General features: G+C 47.4%; 6 protein-coding genes across 7 annotated transcripts; 3 read left to right on the top strand and 3 right to left on the bottom strand.

The window, feature by feature from the left end:
* Positions 1 to 235: 235 nt before the first annotated feature.
* Positions 236 to 2,647, bottom strand: psmd4a (proteasome 26S subunit ubiquitin receptor, non-ATPase 4a). Its single transcript, XM_077742856.1, has 10 exons — positions 2,483 to 2,647; positions 1,964 to 2,104; positions 1,731 to 1,845; positions 1,580 to 1,666; positions 1,434 to 1,502; positions 1,129 to 1,344; positions 905 to 1,013; positions 703 to 834; positions 573 to 625; positions 236 to 509 (listed from the first exon to the last, which is right to left on the bottom strand). The coding sequence occupies exons 1-10, from the start codon at positions 2,506 to 2,508 to the stop codon at positions 339 to 341; spliced, it is 1,119 nt and encodes a 372-aa protein (XP_077598982.1). The 5' UTR covers positions 2,509 to 2,647; the 3' UTR covers positions 236 to 338.
* Positions 2,648 to 2,835: 188 nt separating this feature from the next.
* LOC144214474 (phosphatidylinositol 4-phosphate 5-kinase type-1 alpha-like) lies at positions 2,836 to 5,735 on the bottom strand. Its single transcript, XM_077742857.1, has 11 exons — positions 5,618 to 5,735; positions 5,420 to 5,550; positions 5,216 to 5,333; positions 4,980 to 5,132; positions 4,605 to 4,904; positions 4,317 to 4,507; positions 4,110 to 4,193; positions 3,987 to 4,035; positions 3,840 to 3,924; positions 3,604 to 3,762; positions 2,836 to 3,449 (listed from the first exon to the last, which is right to left on the bottom strand). The coding sequence occupies exons 3-11, from the start codon at positions 5,243 to 5,245 to the stop codon at positions 3,400 to 3,402; spliced, it is 1,101 nt and encodes a 366-aa protein (XP_077598983.1). The 5' UTR covers positions 5,246 to 5,333; positions 5,420 to 5,550; positions 5,618 to 5,735; the 3' UTR covers positions 2,836 to 3,399.
* Positions 5,736 to 6,772: 1,037 nt separating this feature from the next.
* Positions 6,773 to 7,819, bottom strand: ecm1a (extracellular matrix protein 1a). The gene is made up of 3 exons (XM_077742859.1): positions 7,662 to 7,819; positions 7,356 to 7,594; positions 6,773 to 7,242 (listed from the first exon to the last, which is right to left on the bottom strand). The coding sequence occupies exons 1-3, from the start codon at positions 7,714 to 7,716 to the stop codon at positions 7,039 to 7,041; spliced, it is 498 nt and encodes a 165-aa protein (XP_077598985.1). The 5' UTR covers positions 7,717 to 7,819; the 3' UTR covers positions 6,773 to 7,038.
* On the top strand, positions 7,364 to 12,923 carry hcn3 (hyperpolarization activated cyclic nucleotide-gated potassium channel 3). Of its 2 annotated transcripts, XM_077742846.1 has the most exons (8): positions 7,364 to 7,631; positions 8,728 to 9,231; positions 10,652 to 11,081; positions 11,142 to 11,303; positions 11,527 to 11,745; positions 11,816 to 11,962; positions 12,133 to 12,373; positions 12,459 to 12,923. In XM_077742846.1, the coding sequence occupies exons 2-8, from the start codon at positions 8,786 to 8,788 to the stop codon at positions 12,677 to 12,679; spliced, it is 1,866 nt and encodes a 621-aa protein (XP_077598972.1). In that variant the 5' UTR covers positions 7,364 to 7,631; positions 8,728 to 8,785; the 3' UTR covers positions 12,680 to 12,923. The 2 variants fall into 2 exon arrangements, with proteins under 2 accessions (XP_077598972.1, XP_077598973.1); XM_077742847.1 differs by lacking the exon at positions 7,364 to 7,631 and having other exon boundaries at positions 8,566 to 9,231.
* A 290-nt stretch (positions 12,924 to 13,213) lies between these two features.
* ndufv1 (NADH:ubiquinone oxidoreductase core subunit V1) lies at positions 13,214 to 16,003 on the top strand. Its single transcript, XM_077742852.1, has 11 exons — positions 13,214 to 13,267; positions 13,773 to 13,869; positions 13,934 to 14,016; positions 14,084 to 14,254; positions 14,331 to 14,514; positions 14,571 to 14,760; positions 14,839 to 15,051; positions 15,120 to 15,286; positions 15,353 to 15,434; positions 15,560 to 15,705; positions 15,779 to 16,003. Exons 2-11 carry the CDS (start codon positions 13,774 to 13,776, stop codon positions 15,854 to 15,856), a joined length of 1,410 nt encoding a protein of 469 aa, XP_077598978.1. The 5' UTR covers positions 13,214 to 13,267; position 13,773; the 3' UTR covers positions 15,857 to 16,003.
* Positions 16,004 to 16,131: 128 nt separating this feature from the next.
* LOC144215203 (zinc finger and BTB domain-containing protein 41-like) lies at positions 16,132 to 17,669 on the top strand. Its single transcript, XM_077744037.1, has 4 exons — positions 16,132 to 16,591; positions 16,844 to 16,959; positions 17,018 to 17,161; positions 17,223 to 17,669. Exons 1-4 carry the CDS (start codon positions 16,507 to 16,509, stop codon positions 17,667 to 17,669), a joined length of 792 nt encoding a protein of 263 aa, XP_077600163.1. The 5' UTR covers positions 16,132 to 16,506.
* The last annotated feature ends 445 nt before the right edge of the window (positions 17,670 to 18,114 follow it).

Raw genomic sequence — 18,114 nt, 5'->3', positions numbered from 1 at the left:
GAGTCCTATCCTTGGTTTAAATGAACCTATGGACAACATAACAATTTAATCTGATGCAATATTAGTCTGAAAAACAATTGTATTAATAGATAACCTGTTTGGATTATCTCCAGTAAAGTGTGACCCACATTTAAAAAATCAGTCCAAATTGTACCCCATCTTCCGCAGACGGTTAGCTGGGAAAACATCCAGTTCATAGAATACCCCGAATAAGGACAGGCAATGTGAAAAGAAATGAACGTATTGTTGTTTATTGGGATGCTTTTAGATGTCAGAAAAATGGTGGGAAAGAACATTGTCATATTTAATTGTCATTGTTTGACATATAAAGTTTGTTTTCATTTTTTCTTCTCCTCATCTTTTTTGCCTTCAGGCTTGTTGCCCGTTTGAGAAGCCAGGGAGCCCATGGCATTGCGGATGGCTTCGTTGTTGGGGTCCACGCCGGGCAGGTTCTCCAACACGCTTTGCAGGAACTCGGGGTCCTGCATCACGTCGTAGTCGTCTTCCTCCTTGGGTAAGAAAAGGCGATTAACTCTTTGGCACGGGACAGAAAATGCTTAGTTTATTTTTACCTTCACAGAATCCGATGCTTCCATAGGAACACCAGTGTCCATTTCACTGTACTCTGAATTGACAAAGTAGGAAAAAAAAAAGGGTGAGCATTCCTGGAACATTACAAATGGCGGCTGACGTGGAGCCCACCTCCTCCGGCCAGGGACATCTGCATGGCGTAGGCAATCTGCTCCTCCTCGGTCATGCTGCTGAAATCGGGTATGACGGCGGCGCCCGTCTCAGGCTGAGAGACGGACATCTTCAACAAAGCCTCCTCAGATTCTAAAAAGGATACAATTATTTCAGGTGCTGCTTTTCCAACTAGGAAGTGGCGAGGGCGGGCCACGCCTACCATCCACAGCAGGCATGGGCACGCTGCCTTCCGCCACTGACGCCGCCGCGGCTCTTCGGGTCTCCTCTTCCTGCCTCTGGCGCTGCTCTTCCATGGACACACGCAAAGCCTACAAACACAGGTAAGACCTGATCACCTGACTGGAATTTGTTGAGTCCAAAAAAAAATAACACTGCACTTTATTCAATAGGCTACTGATGTCACATCCGTGCGGGTAGACTTACCAGGGCGAGCTCCGGGTCGGCGCTGGGGTCGACCCCAAACTCAAAGTCGCTAGCGCCGAGACCCATCATGGAGCCTCCTTCGCCGGCCAGGATGGGAGAAGAGAGCAGGGCGTCGGCCAAGCTGGGACCCGGTGGCACCGTCACCAGGTGAGAGCCCGCACCCTCCTTGCCGTTGAGCGTATTGATGAAGGCGGTCAGTTTCTCCGTATTCAATTCCTGAGGCCAAACCATCACGTAGCAAGTTAGGCACATTTTGGGCTTGATTTTGAGTATCCAACAGGCAGGAAAGAAAATGTTTTGCTTACCTCTTCTCCAAAGTTAATGATATCCACATTCACTTTCTCTTTTTTCAAGCGTTTAGCCATTTTGACAAGCTGTAGCACAAAAACAAATTAAGAGTCAAGTTATGCTGTTAAAAAAAAAGTAAATAAGAGGCTAGCCTAGAACTCACTTCCTTTTCATTGTCCTCCACGGGACTTCCCACAAAGGCAATGATCCTCATCTTGTGGTTTTTGCCTTGGCGATGCTTTAAAGCCAGCTACGTTAGAAAAGACGCATTAATTCCACTGCACACGTTGTCGTCAAATTCTAAAAGTACTCACGTGAGCCACTCGAATGCCCGTGCAGAAGCAGATATTTCCTCTGGGTTGGACGGCGTGAAGCTTGGACAAAATGCGCCCAGAGTCTGGCGTCAGGGTAGTCAGCACCTCACAGTTACTTGGAAAAAATAATAGTGGAGTAAACTCTACACACCTCGATTTAAACAAAATGCGATTTTAAATAGATAGTAGGTAGAAGACAACTAGTTTATTTAATATGGCTGAAAATGTCATACTTAGCCATAGTGATGAGGCCCACGTTATTCTCGGGGTTGCTGCGTGTTTTGGAGTGACACACAATGTTGACAGCGTCTTGCTGGGCTTGAAGCCTTGTCGGGAGAAAGTCGCCATTTCGCATGTATTCACTGTTGTCCACGCTGTTGACAAAAACAAACAAATATACATTTAAACATCGGGGATTCAACATAGGGTCAACACCTCCCCAAAAATTTAAACATGTAAGCCATTCTAATAATAATGCGGGAATGGGTTTTCCAAATCAAGTAAACGACGAAAATTCAATATGATACATTAAAAGATACGTGTATTTTGACAGTAGCGTAATGTTAGCTGGTAGCATGAGCTAAATGACTCAGCCACCGCTAGTCATCAGAGTGTGAGATACTATTTTCCAAACTCAGCTATTCGGATCCAAACGCCCCGTTTATTACCAGGTACCTTGATCTAAAACGTTTAGTGTCATAAGAACGAAAGACAGAAAAAAACGCGTTAAAATGAAGAAAAGTTCTCCTTACCAGACCATAGTACTTTCGAGCACCATTTTGGAAAAATCTTGTAGCTATCCAGCATTGGTTTTTACAAACTCACACCCAATTGGTCTTTATTAAGCAACACCGCCTCTGATAGGTCGTAGTTTCTTCTCCTTTGTCTGTGGTTGGTGAATATGTTTTTTTAACAACGTCACTGGTCTCCACTAAAACGAATCATCTGATTGGCCCGGTCTCACCATCTTATCCGTGATAGGAGGAGCTTAGACGTCACTCGTTTTAACTGATTGTTGTAAAAATATTCTAATATAGTATTAAACAAATATAAATTGTCATTTAGTTTGTATAGATTTAAAACAATTCAAAAGATAAGCAATTCATATCACATAAAAAAGCGATTTATTTACAAAAATATGGTTAATATGCAAAATAGCATACAGTAACACACTATCACATATACATTAACCTTTTAGGTCCATGTATTAGATTTTGAAAGATAAGTTATTAATCGCCCCATATATTGATTATTCTAGCTAGATCTCAATGTATTGCACCCCTTGCAAAGCATGTAAATATACAAAACATTGCATTGTAACTCTCATAAATAACTAACTCATTCACATTCTTACTGTTGGCACAGTATACCGTTTAAGACCAGAGTATTACAATTGTAAACACATGCTGGAGTAAAAGCTACAAAAAAATAGAAATGGGAAATTAGCATACATTATTTTCAACGTTGAGATAATTGTGGATTGGCACTGAATCCACTACAGGCTGAGCCATTTCGTGTCCCAAAGCGATTAAATAAGTCTTTCAATGAGACTAAATAACGCTAAACTGGAGGTTAAAAAACATCTTTGGTTGCCGGGAAATGCGTTCCCGATGAGACGTCTCATCATCACAAAGGCAGTATTTTTTGGCACCATTTCAATGACAGGTCGTCATCCAGTGTTTCCATTCACCACTTCAGAGTTCGTTTTTTCCTGAGCTCCTGCCCAATTAAAAAAAAATCATTTAACTCTATGTACCACAAACGTTTACTAATGACTATCCAGTGTAATGCACTTTTACACCACTAGAGGGAAAACCCCAATCATTGCACTAGAACACAGATGCCAAACTACATGAAACATTTCAGTTCTTACCATTATCTTTCTCTGACTCCTCTTTGCCTTCCGAGCTTTTGTCAGCCTTGGCAACTGTCTCTGAATTCTGATTCTGGTTCTGATTTCCGCTCTGTTCTGGTGCGCCACTCTCGGACTTCTTTAAACTACTGTGGCGCCTCTTGGATGGTGATGTTTTCACTAAAACGCAAAGTTTGAAGGAAACCATAATACAATTTGAAGCGGTGTCAATATACCGATTTGCAGTTCATTCTTACATTGGGCCTTTTTGAAAACCGTGTTGCACATGAACCTTTGGAATCGGTCGGCGTAGAAATCGGGTCTGTGCACGGACACCGTGTCCTGAAAGAGTCGTCACAACTGGTTTAGGAGTCATTCGTCGACTTTTTTATGCGTAAACGTACCCCGTCTTGAACTAGTGATTTCCAGGTGTGCTCCAGCATCTTAATGAATCTGCGAGATAAAGCATAAACTTAAAAAAAGGTCTGAGCACTCAATATTTAAAGAGCATTGAAAGCACTGTATACCTGTAGGACTGCAGAATGTCAATGATGCCAATATATACCAGCAGTCTTTGTCCTTTGGAGTTTCGTGCTGGGATTCCTCCCGTGCTGCAGGGTCAGAATTTCAAGATGGACATTTGGCAAAATGCATTTGAATGGTACACAAGGATATCATTATTTGTTTTGTAGGAAATGTCCCAAGGCAAAGACTGGAGCGGAGCGGACACTCACGGGTCGTGACTTCCCGGCGATCCTCCGTCCCTGGCTTTGGCCTGAATGGCCTCCATGGGCGTGCTGTACAGAAACTTCTGGTTATGCGGCTTCCTCCTTTCGGCCGCCTGCTCCGTCTCTTCCCCGGCCCGGTCCACCTCGTGAATCCCCAGCAGAAGACTGTAGTCCATGATCTTGAAACTCTGCAGCACCTGATCCAAAAGAAAGAAGAAAAAAAACAAGTTTGATGTCTTTACTGGAAGTGTTCCACCAATTTCTACAAGCCCCAGTACAGCATTGGACTCTCACCAGGCAGTCCCGCTGTACCGTCTTGCAGAAGGCGTTGTACATGTCGGCGTCCAGCAGCATCCCGTCCGACATGTCTTGAAGAAAGTCCAGGTCCTTGAAGGTGGGCGACGTTTTGGCCCGCTCTTTAGTGGAGGCCCGGCGGTTGTACGTGGAGCCCTTCAGGTCGAACTTGAGGTGCAGTTGAACCGTGGAGGGCAGCAGGTTATTCATGACCACCATGCGGATGTTCTTGCCATTGGCTTGGATGCAGTACAGGCCGTAGAACTTGGGTAGGAGGGTCCGCTTGTTCTGGTTCAAGTTCTGGATGAAAGATTGGGGGGGGGGGGAAACAAGTTAAGCAAGTGGCATTTTCTATACCTTTCCTTTAGGGCCTACCATGAAGTATCCGGGAAGCAGCTTCTGCAAAAATTCGGCTTCCTTGCGTTGCACCGTTTTGATGATGAACTGGTCGTCGTTGGAGAGGTAGAAGAGCGAGCCGCTGGCTCCCGGATTGGACAGCTCGATCAGGTCCTCGCTGCACAGAGAACACTTGAAGGAGAAGACACCGGGCCCGTTAGCTGTTTTACAAGAGAAATGCCCACCCTCCTCCAAAAAAAAAACCCAAAATGTACCATGTAGTCGTCGGGCTGGATGCAAAACATATCCCTGAAGTAGCGAAAGGCGATGGGAGCGTACGTCTTGAAGCGGAAATCTCCATAGTGGTGCGCTGGCGTGTGGCTGCTGCCTTCCCTGCAAAGGACATTCCTTTTGTTAGACGACTGCTTTTTCTAAGTATCCAATTCTGGCCAAGTCCGAAGAAGGTGGACTGCACCCACCCCGGAAAGTAGATGCTCTCCACCTCTTCGAAGTCCTGCAGCAGCACATCTCGCTCGGTTTTCTGGACCAAGCTGCAAACCGTGTGCGTGATTCCCAACTGGATGGACCCTTGGACCGCCCACGACGGAGTCTAGTGAGTACAGCACAAAAGTACTAATTAGCAAAATAACGCGGGGTCGAGCGCTCGCTCGTCTCACCTTTTTGTAAACGGTCTCCCCGGTCTGACCCACTCCGCGGTGACCGATTGTTTTCTTCACCACCGTAGGTGGACTCGTGCCGGGAATCTAGCGGTAAATGTACGGTAAATGTTAATGACTGGAAATACAATTCATCTGGTCACCGCAAAGAAGTGTAAAGTATGCTTTAGTGAAAGGGAAAAAGTACACATTTTGAGCTTGTATCTCAAGGGCAAGGCTCTTATCTTCTAACCCATTGAGAGACACTAAAGTACATATCTTACCTCTTTTCTGGCTTCAGTGGAAGCTGGAAAAAATGAGGAGATCTTGTCAAAAAGTATTGATAGAAATGAAGACATTGAAAAAAAATAGTTTTAAGGCTGCTGGGCCAAGGCTTGACACACCTTGTAAAGCCGCTCAACAACTTTCAACAGTATTGATTTTGGAAATAACTTTCCAGGAGACATTTTCTTAACCGTTTTATTACATGGTTTAATCATCGTACGTTGACATAAATACGTTTTTGTGAAAAAGACAGGTTCTCGGTGTTTATGATGACGTCAGACTTACTTCCAGGGAGGGTCTGCAGCTCCTCCGAAGCTGTGGCCATTCCAAGTTGGGCTAAGTTTTTACTTTTTATTAAATCGCCGGTGACATCAAATTAACTAAAACAAGACGAAAAACTAATCCATGCCGACAAAAAAGTCATGTTTTACGGTCTAAAACCATGCCTCTGTTTTCTCGTTCATAAATAAGAATGTAACGCGGAAGTGGTTAGCGTTTGTCTAACAATAAAATGAGAACCTAAATTCAAGCTGACGTTTTTCTATTTTTCAAAGTAAAAGTAATCAACTATAAAAGTGGCCTAAATCGACCTGGGAGACTCATTTCGAGATAGAAAGTATGGAAGAAATGCGTGGAATGGATATAAGTGTGTTAAAATATTATTTTTAATGTGTGTATCTTGTTCAAAGGCATGGAAGTAGGCTAATGAGATTTTTGTTTTGAAAGTAAAACGCTGACATAAGGGAAGTGTGCGTACACTTCTTTATTTGACGATCATTCAACGTTTGTGAAACAACTTGTCAGAGTGGAAATGTGTTGTTATTATGTTTTGAGGTACAAATATCCATATGTTGTTGTGTATTTGAAAATAAGTAGAGACACATGGCAAGGTAAACAAAAATGAAACAGTTTATTATTGTGAATATATGTTGAATTACAGTGAGGATACCTTTTATTTATATAAAAAATCTGCTAAAATGTACAGTGATCAATTAATTAACAGGAATGAGTAGCAAAGAACTGAAAGGGAAAAAACAGTGAGATTAATACTCCTTTACGTGATACAAGAAAGTTTCTTTGATTAGATTTTGTAAATGCATGATGGTATCTAAGCACTTCAATTTGGTATGTCCTCATCTGGAATATTTTTACTACCTTTAGCAAGCACCCACGTCAAAGACAAAGCCGGGTTCGGCAGGCATCGCGGGAGCGCTGTAGCCCGGCGTGGCTTCATAGTTGGGGTTGGGCAGCTCGCTGTCAAAGCAGGTCCAACGCTCCTGCCCGTCCTTTCGGCAGCACTCGTAATGGGCCGTCATGGTGCCGAACTCTTCCATGCAGAATTGGCCCAGGGCCTCCTTCCACTGAGCGCCAACCACACAAAACGTAGGAAATGAGCACTTAACCCGACTTGAACCCTATTGAAAATGGTCATTGCCTTATTTATTTATTTATTTATTTTGTTTTTGGGACTCACAGCTTGCCTGGCGCAACAGAGAGCGGCCGCTTCCCAGTTGTCCTCCGGCAGACCACAGCAGCCCACGTACCAGGACTCCAGGCGGTTGATGGCCTTGGCGCGCCGCTTCAAGGTTCCCGCCCCCGACCTGGGGAAGAAGCCTTCGGCGTACCTGGGTCGACCTTGACCCCGGCTGCAGATGTTGGCCAAGTTATGGGCCACGGGTCGGGCCGGCGGGAACGGCACGTCGAGGGACTCGGCTGGAGAAACGGAACGGACGGGTGGACCTTCATGGAGGTACATTTTGCATTGTGTAATGATCCTTACCGAGGAAGACAATCAGGAGAATTCCAAACGCTTGAACAAGTCCCATCCGAGCCATGGTTGAATTGAGCGAGGGGGATTTTGGGTCGCTCTCGATGATACGGAGACGTGCAGAGTGTAACGAGTTGCCGAGGAGGCGGCCCTTATGAGCCTGGGGGCGTGGGAGTCTTGCGGTGGAGGGGGGGGGGGGGGAGGGCGCCAATGTCAGTGTGTGTTAATGAGGGCAAAGTTGAGCACTCATTTCATCAGTTTATATTTTAAAAAGTACATTAGAAAAATGTAATGAGTATAAAAATACCAGAGTGAAACAATTATTTAACTATTTTGAAATGTTTCATGCCAGTTGCCTTAAAAGGCAACTTTTTATCAAGTGACTCCCAAAAAATGTGCTGACGGCCCCAAACAAGGAGGCAAAAAACAAGTCCTCCCGTGGTTGCGAAAGCGATCCTTCCTCCTCCCAAACAAGGTCACGTTAAACACACCCGAAACATGCCAACATTGTCTTTTTCTTCCTCCAAAATGAGTCAGCGTGTACTGCCAGATGCTTTGTTTTTACAATGTATCCTAAGAGGATTGATGGTGTACTACTGCACTTTCCCTGGGCTACAACCCAGTATTGACTCTCTCGATTGGCCGGGGTAACTCAAGCAAGTGTGTTTTGGGATCGGAGTACGTCTAAAGTAGGTCGGAATGTGATCTCCCATCCCGGGTCCCATTCAAAGTTATGGATGAATGGTCGGCGACGGGCGTCTGATCCGTTTGACCGACAAAATGGATGGCTCGGTGGTCCGCGGCTTACGACTTAAGTGGGTCGCCCCCTAATGAGTAATTGATGCCCGGATGGGTACGGCCCGACCAGAAGGTCTGGGCAATTTGACCTGCGGACGCCTGGCCGCTCGCGTTAGAGGGAGGGGGGCGCGAGGGGGAGGGATGCCGGCAAGCCGATTATTCAAGGCTACTTGATGAGCTCCTGCCCGCCCGGCAATTTGCGTCCGTCCCGAGCCCGCCGTCAGACAATCGCCAGACTTTTCTTAACCCCCCCCCGCCCTTTTTTTTTCTTCTCTCCCAGGCAGTGAAGAATGACAGGCGGCGTATTGTGGAGGTAAAAAGACACCTGTCCCATCACCATGAGCAGCCCATCCAGGAGCCCCGGCCTGGCCGAGCACGGAGGCGAGGCGGCGCGTTTCCGCAGCTGGAGCGCCCTGCGCCTGTCCCGCTGGAGGAGCGGATCCGGGAAGGCCGGGCGAGCCGGGACGCCTCCCGACAGGCGCGCCGACGTCAGCCAGACGCTCTTTTCCTTGGTCAAGACTCACAACGACGACTACGCCGCCGACCCCGACGGAGAGCTGGACCCCAGCGGGGCTGAAGGCGACGGGGAAGAGGACGACGGGCAGGGCGCTCGGGCCGAACGGACGGCCGGCGCCTTCCTGCGACGGCGCCTGGGGGCCATGCTGGAGCCCGGCGTCAACAAGTTCTCCTTGCGCGTGTTCGGCAGCCAGAGGGGCGTCGCCGCCGAGCAGGCCAGGGTCAAGTCTTTCGGGGTGTGGATCATCCATCCCTACAGTGACTTCAGGTGAGCACAAAAAAAAAGTTTTTTTGCTCAACTTTTAAGTGAACTCATGTATTATTATTAGTATTTTCCCTTTAGAAAAGGTAATATAATAGAGAGTGCGCGCTTCTAGTGATACCGTCACCTGTTAAAATGCAGTCATACTATCTAAAATCCTACAAAACTTGAAAAGCAAATACTACTGCAAAAATTCCTCTTTACTGACTTAAGCGAGCCAAACGAGCCCCAAAAGCAAAACTTGTCCCAACAGGTCCGAGTAGATTCAGAGTGTGCTATAAGGCGATGAAGGGATTTGATTAGTGATACAGTATATAGGACAAGATCATCTGGATTATTGAAGCCTCGTGATGAACAACCCCAGCACCCCCCCAACCCACCACCCGGGCACCGACACCGACTCCCACCGCTCCTTCATTTCCGCCTCCGGATTTTTTTTTTGTTGCCAGGATTGGCCAAAATCTCATGGCCCTCCGGTGTAGTACTCGCTAATAATAGCCGCTAATTGAAAGTAGGGTGGGTCAGCATGGTGGAAAATAAGAATGATTCCAATCTGGCTTTATTACGCAATGGGACGTACGCAGACAGCTGCGCCGGGGATTATTGGGCCGGCGTTTGCCTTATGCCGCAAACTTGACGCTAAAGTGGAGCCGCCGGTCAGATGGCGCCGCGCCTTCGTTTGGCCTTCATCCAGAGGTGCGCGGAGGACAATGGCAAATGGGAAATTGGGGCCGCCCCACGAGGGAAATGAAATGAAAAGTGGCCACCCGGCAGGGATTTTTTTTTTACATGCCAATCTGACAAATTGCCTTTATCTTGGCAAACCAAATATTTGATTATCTTCATAAAAGCACCATTTATACCCATAATCTAGTCATTTTACAACTTGAGAAGTATATACATATATATTTCCTTCATATAGTCGACTAAAAAAATCATACATCAGACATATTCATACTACAAATATTATTATTATGATAATTATTCAAGCTTCTTTATTCCACAGTCTTGATATGTCAATAGAAGGCGAATTTATTTTTGGGCTCACGCTTGAGCGGCTACGAAAGACAGACGTCTTGGTGATCTCTGGCAACCGGACGCCGAAAACATCCAGACGTTAACCACCACGCTGTCCGTCACGTCCTCTTTTGTCAATGGCCCGACGTCAAATGAAAAAAGATTCTTCGCCACGTCAGTTTGACGGCTGGAAAAAGAATCTGGGAAGGAAAAGCGGGGAAACTGGAAACCGTTTGCGCGAGTTACCGGAGACGTGGACGGGCACTTGTAGGACATGTTGCGGTGTCGCGTGTTTGCATTTGTTGACACCGGGCCAATGGGCAAAATGACTGGCGCTCGGACAGGTGGAACGGCCACCGCGCTTTCACATCCACCGATTGTACTGCTAACCAAAAGCGCTCCTTTCCAGGTTCTACTGGGACCTGGTGATGCTGATCCTGATGATGAGCAACCTGGTCATCCTGCCCTGGGGCATCACCTTCTTCGAGGACCAGAATACGGTCCCGTGGATCACCTTCAACGTGCTCTCCGACACGCTCTTCCTCATGGACCTGGTGTTCAACTTCCGCACGGGCATCCAGGGCGAGGACAGCCACATCGTGCTGGACCCCAAACGCATCCGTGTGCAATACTTGCGCTCCTGGTTCCTGGTGGACTTTGTCTCCTCCATCCCGGTGGACTACATCTTCCTGGTGGTGGACCTGGAGTCCCTGCAGGACTCGTCCGACGTGTACCGGACGGCCCGGGCGCTGAGAATCGTGCGCTTCACCAAGATCCTGAGCCTGCTGCGACTCTTGCGCCTGTCCCGCCTCATCCGCTACGTCCACCAGTGGGAGGAGGTAAGGTCGGCCATCTTTGGGAGCAACCATCTCCTCTTAATCCTCTTCCTCTTTCTCCAGATGTTCAACATGACATACGACCTGGCCAGCGCGGTGGTCCGCATCGTCAACCTGATCGGGATGATGCTGCTCCTGTGCCACTGGGATGGTTGCCTGACCTTCATGGTGCCCATGCTGCAGGACTTCCCCACCGACTGCTGGGTGTCCAAGAACGACATGGTGGTCAGTACATGGATGTAGAAGTGCAAACCATTGAATGGCTCTATTGTCATTATACAATGAGATTAAAGTAGTCCTAAAATGATGGATGTACAATAAAAATGAAGTTAAAAAAATAGGCTAAAGTGGTTAGCAGCACTTGATAAAAATATACTCATTATTATTTCCTAAACTTTGGTTGTCAATTGTGTTTCAGTCTGACCGAGTGTATTTTTGTCTATTTTAGAACGCCACATGGCACATCCAGTACTCATACTCCCTGTTCATGGCCATGAGTCACATGCTATGCATCGGCTACGGCGCCCACCCTCCGGAGGGCCTGAGCGACGTGTGGCTGACCATGATCAGCATGGTGGTGGGCGCCACCTGCTACGCCATGTTTTTGGGCCACGCCGCCAACCTGGTGCAGTCTTTGGATGCCTCCCATCGCCAGTACCAGGAGAAGGTGATGTTGTCAGATTTGGCAGGCTTTAAGCTTTCTTCTCACTTTAAAAAATATATATCTTTTCTTCCAGTATAAGCAAGTGGAGCAGTACATGTCCTTCCACAAGCTGCCTTCAGACGTCAGGCAGAGGATCCACGACTATTATGAGCAGAGATTCCAAGGCAAGATGTTTGATGAAGACAGTATTCTGGGAGAGCTGAGCGATCCATTGAAAGAGGTGAGACATTTTTTTAGGGGCAGGGGGGTCTTATAAGTTCAATTTTTCCATGCACACCTGCTAGAAACCCCTCAGTTGCCTTCAAATAATTTTTGTTTTACTTTAATCAATAAACCTATGAATAACTCCAAATAATGCTCAATGAAATTGCAATATTCCTAACTGTGCAGGAAATTGTCAGCTACAACTGCCGCGGCCTGGTAGCCAACATGCCCCTCTTCGCCAACACCGACCCTCACTTTGTCACCGTCATTCTCACCAAGCTGCGCTTCGAGGTCTTCCAGCCCGGCGACTACATCGTCCGGGAGGGAACGCTGGGTCGCAAAATGTACTTCATCCAGCACGGCACCGTGGTGGTCACGCCGCGAGGCAGCAAGGACGTCCGACTCAACGACGGGGCCTATTTCGGGGGTAACCGCTTGGCTTCCAGCGGGGACAATTTTCCCAGCGCTGCCATCGACCGTTCTTTTTTTTCTTCTTCTTTCCCCCTTCGCAGAAATCTGCCTGCTGACTCAAGGTCGACGCACGGCTAGCGTGTTAGCCGAGACGTATTGTCGTCTATACTCCCTGAGCGTGGACAGCTTTAACGAAGTGCTGGAGGAGCACCCGCTCATGAGGCGGGCCTTCGAGAGCGTGGCCGTGGACCGACTGGGTCGGGTCGCCAGGAGGCCCAGTCACCAACCTAACCCAACTAACGAACCCATTCCTTCCCTTTGAATCATAGAGAGGAAAAAAAGGAGCAACAAAACCAAGCAGACTCGTGAGCAGTGTGGTAAAAATACGTCATTACTATTCTAGTGATTCATTTTCATTACCTTTTAATATTCACTTTTTCTTGTTATTTTATTGCCCCAAAACCCATCCTACTATATTTGCCCTTGTGTAAATAGAGTCCAGTATTGATTAAAATATGGTCTTGAATTCAAGTCCATGGTGTAAATAAACTATGATACTTCTGCAAGTCCTGATGCAGACATTTTTTTATGTAAATATAGGTTGGCTAGGATGTTGGCAGCAGCTCATGTCACTTTCTGTCTGGAGGAGGAAAACTTTATTTAAAAAACAAGTAGCTCTTACGGTCAAGAGCAGGTGCTTGTTATTTATATTATTGTGTAATATTAGAAGAAAGTCAAACTGAGCTCCGTAACGGGAGCAGGGCGTGGAATTTAATGTAATTACAAAAAGTAGTATACTTGGTCAATTACTGAAAGCATTTAAAAAAAAACACACGCCTCCGTCATCAAATGACTACATCCGGAATGTGAGCACTTCCTGCGTGGATTTCATAAACGGGACGAAGAACAGGTACGTCATGTTTTGCAAAGACAAACCTAGAGTATTCCCATTTTCTATGCTTTAATATCACTATATTGATTTAAAAACAACGTGCTCGTTTCCTATGAATGTTTGAACACTTGGCCGCGATTTTTCCCGTTTTGACTCGCGCAAGGTTATAAAAAGAGTCCGGCTAGTATCATGGGCTAGCGCTAGCTGCGCTGTTGTGGAGGTCACTGTCATATGCCAATATAATACATGTAACACAAATTGTGGATATGATTACAATGCCGAAGCGGACTGTAATTGCTAATACAGCTGGCGTCAAAGTCAGGAGTGGAAATGCACCTGGTAAATGTTGTTTTTTAAGCTCACCTGTGTCATAACAAATGTAGATGGGTTTTGTAACATTGACATGGTGAATGAAAACTTCCAATGATGGGGGACCTCAATGAACTGATAATCATGCCTTGACAAATTATATTAAGATTTGTGATTTAACCGCAAAGTTGTCATTTTTTTTAATGTTCCTTAGGATGCTGTCGTTGTCTCGGGCTGTTGCAAGCGGGGTAGCCCGCGCCCCAGCGGCCCTCAGTCAAGGGCTCGTGGTCCGATTCAACAGCACTGCCCAGGTACCTTCCGTGTTTATACAAACATGAAGACAATATCTCAATCTTTGTTGTGGTTTCCCCCCAGAGTCCTCCCAAGAAAACCACCTTCGGGCCACTGGCAGATGAGGACCGAATTTTCACCAACCTCTATGGCCGCCACGACTGGCAGTGCGCACTTTTGCCAAATTCTCTTTCCATATTGTTATTGGGTTGCACTGACGCTCATCTGCTTCAGGTTGAACGGCGCCATGAAGCGAGGCGACTGGTACAAGACCAAGGAGATCCTCCTTAAGGGCGTGGACTGGATTCTCAACGAGATCAAAGTGTCGGGCTTACGTGGGAGGGGCGGCGCCGGATTCCCCACTGGTATGAAGTGGAGTTTTATGAACAAGCCCAGTGATGGCAGGTGGGAAAGTCGCACCGTATTTTCAGTACGCCATTCATAAAATGAAAAAATAATATTATTATTTCTCCTCCCTCAGGCCAAAGTATCTGGTCGTGAACGCTGACGAAGGGGAACCGGGCACATGCAAAGACCGGGAGATCATGAGAAACGACCCCCACAAACTGGTGGAGGGTTGCCTGGTGGCCGGCAAGGCCATGGGGGCGCGTGCCGCCTACATCTACATCCGGGGGGAGTTCTACAACGAGTCGTCCAACTTACAGGTTTGTTCGTACGAAATGACACTATTTCTGCGACTTTCTAACCTCCCCTTGTTCAGGTGGCCATCAACGAGGCCTACGCGGCGGGGCTCATCGGCAGGAATGCCTGCGGCTCGGGCTACGACTTTGACGTCTTCGTCATGCGCGGCGCCGGCGCCTACATCTGCGGCGAGGAGACGGCGCTCATTGAGTCCCTGGAGGGGAAGCAGGGCAAGCCGCGGCTCAAGCCCCCCTTTCCCGCCGACGTGGGTTCGTATCCGGACGGACCGCCGTGCCGGAGAAAGCCGAGCGAGCGTCCATCGAATGTTCCTTTCCCGTTCCTCGAAGGTGTGTTTGGCTGCCCGACGACGGTCGCCAACGTAGAAACGGTGGCCGTGGCGCCCACCATCTGTCGCCGAGGCGGCTCCTGGTTTCTGGGCTTCGGCCGGGAGAGAAACTCGGGCACCAAACTTTTCAACATCTCCGGCCACGTCAACCACCCGTGCACCGTGGAGGAGGAGATGTCCATCCCGCTGAAAGAACTCATCGAAAGGCACGCGGGTACGTCCTGCGCTCGCCCTCTTCCAACCCTTGAAGTTTTGGGTAAACCTCTCCATTTTGCGATACAGGCGGCGTTCGAGGGGGCTGGGACAACCTGCTGGCCGTCATCCCCGGCGGTTCGTCCACGCCTCTCATTCCCAAAAAGGTGTGCGAAGAGGTGCTGATGGACTTTGACGGCCTCCTCCAGGCTCAGACCGGCCTGGGCACGGCCGCCCTCATCGTCATGGACAAATCGGTACGTCCGGTCGGCGTTCTGATGCTCCTGTTCCATTTCTAAATGTCTTTTTTGCTGCCTTTTTAGACGGACATTATTCGAGCCATCGCCCGCCTGATTGAATTCTACAAGCACGAGAGCTGTGGCCAATGCACGCCATGCAGAGAAGGTCCCGGTTGCCATTCTACTTATGCAGTCTATTGGCCAAAAGCTAAATTAGCGACTCACTGGCGGTCAATGAGGAATTGGCGCTACGTTTTGTGTCGGGCTAAAATGTCTTTTCCGCTCGTGAAGGGGTGGACTGGATGAACAACATGATGTGGCGCTTCGTTCAAGGCGACGCGCGCCAGTCCGAGATCGACATGATCTGGGAGATCAGCAAGCAGATCGAAGGTCACACCATCTGTGCCCTGGGAGACGGCGCCGCCTGGCCCGTTCAGGTCTGAGTTACTGTCTGGGCGTCTTTATTCGGGGCGCTCGCTTTTCAAACGCCACGTTCTCCTCTCATTCCAGGGACTGATCCGACACTTCAGGCCCATCATGGAGAGCCGGATTGCCCAATTCAAGCAGCAGAAGCAGGCCAGCGCTTAAAAAGTCTGCTGGCTCTCTATATCCTTTGCCTCACTTGCTCAAGAGCCCAATGCTTGTGTTGTTCACGGCGTATTTACAAAGAAACAACATTCTTTTTGTTGTCCTTGTTATCCCATGGGAATGTCAATAAAGTTTTATGAACCTTAATTTCACTCTCATATTGTATGTAATCGAGCTTTCTTACTTTATATGACTATTAATGCTGTTTTTGCTTCCCAAAACATGTTAAAGCTATGGGAAAAACAAGTGCGCCTATAAATCGACTTCTATTGTGTCATGGCTTTCATATGTCGTCATAACATTTAGGCAGATATCTCGCGACATTTCCCTGCACGAGTTGACGGTGTTAAGCGTCACGTGACCCGGATGAACAACACTTGGTGCCGCCGCTTGACAGCGGTAGGAACACAATCAATGTTTTTCCCATTTTTACCTGTTATATCTCGCCAGTTGAATTGCAAGTGAATGAACCTTATATGCTGACTCGTCCAAATGGTTCATTTGATAAAATAACAATGCGCTTTTCTATCTGTTCGTTAATTACGGGTTTCAACTAGCCATGTCCACCTGCTTTCACGACTTGCTAGTTGCTAATGTGCTCATGTATTGTTTAATGTTGACTTTAATCTACACTTGAAGCGGATAAAACCATGGACGTGTTGGAGAAAGCTGTCGTAAGCAAAAGGAACCCGGGCATCAAGTCGGAACCTTCTGCGACGCCCGTGATGAAATTCCGTAAGTAGACAACCACACTCCATCAATAGGAACGTACTCAAATTTGAAGATGAGATGTCCTTTCAATAAACAAGCTTCATTTGAATGCATAACTCGTCACAGTGACCTCGACGTCATTCCCAACTACTGCGTAATGAACAAAGGAATGGTGGTGAACACATCCACAGAAGCAGATGCTCCTTCAAAAACATTTAATGTGCATTTTACAGCGAGTTGTGCATAATTGACCGTGGACTGCTGTGTGTGCTTCAGCTTCAGCGGAAGATTTGCACTGCCCACAATGCTTCATCACCTTCAGCAGCAAAAAGTTACTACAGACCCACGTGAAGAGGACTCACCCGGAGCAATACACCTCGCAGCTGATCCAGGTACATTTCTCCATTGGGGAACTGTCGTGCTATCGGCGACCGCTCCGTCTTTCCGCAGAGCCACACGCTATTCTCGTGTTACAAGTGCGATGGGAATTATGCCTCCCCCGAGGAACTCGCCGCCCACAGGGAGATAGCCCACCAGGGTGACAACGTGCCCCTCTGCCCCACCTGCAACGAAGTCTTTCCCAACTACACTTGGGTAAGAGCCATGATACATTTAGACATTCATTTGTGGGCTGATGATGTCTTTTTGGCCGCAGCTCTACAAACACAAACGGCACGGCTGCACGGGAGAGTGGGAGTGCGCCGACTGCGACGTGCACTGCCACGCCCTCCTGGAATTTCACCTGCACTGCATCCAGGAGCACGATGGCGAGGTGGCGGAGGAGACAGAAAGCGACGGGCACTCGTGCTCCGTCTGCTGGCACCGCTTCCGTACCGACGAGGCACTGCTGAGACACTTAGAGAGGGTGGAGCGATGCCGGGTCCGGCACGTCTCGAAACCCCGTGGTGCCAAGAGGAGGAGGAAAATTGAGGAAGACGATGATGAGGACGATGATTGCGAGGATAGCCAAGTGCAGCAGGGAGAAGAAGTAGAAAAAGAGCAGCTGAAGATCCCATGTCCCCACGAAGACTGCCACCTGACGTTCCCGAGCATCAACGCTCTCAGGGCACACAAGAAGTCTTGGCATCCCCCCAAAAAGTGACCACTCCCGGACATGGTTTGCGTTCCACTCTCCCACTTTATTTACCCAGCATTATTTAATTTCATCTGTCGTTTTTTTCCAGAAATTTTGAAATTATTATTTGATTGACCAGGTTATTCACAGGTATTGACAACAGCTATTTGTCTTTATTATTAAACTGTTTACCTGAAAATATTGCTTAGTGCATGAAAATTTGTTAACCAATATCCCACCACTCACTTTTTGGGATATTTTCTTTTTCTTAATTAGTTGACTGCAATTTCTAATGGATTTTGCAATTGACATATTTTATATTAGGTTGTTTTTGTCAAAATAATTTTAAAAAACAATGATATATCTAAGGGGAAACGTACATATAGTATAAACAGTACTTTAAATAAATACCGCATTCCCAATTTTTGGAAAGTTTGGCAAAAAAATAGTCAAGCTAAATGGAACGCGGTAC

Source organism: Stigmatopora nigra, chromosome 21 (assembly GCF_051989575.1).
Source record: "Stigmatopora nigra isolate UIUO_SnigA chromosome 21, RoL_Snig_1.1, whole genome shotgun sequence".
NCBI classification, from domain to species: domain Eukaryota; kingdom Metazoa; phylum Chordata; class Actinopteri; order Syngnathiformes; family Syngnathidae; genus Stigmatopora; species Stigmatopora nigra.
Note: the sequence above shows the minus strand (reverse complement) of the source record. Positions and strands in the feature narration are given on the sequence as shown.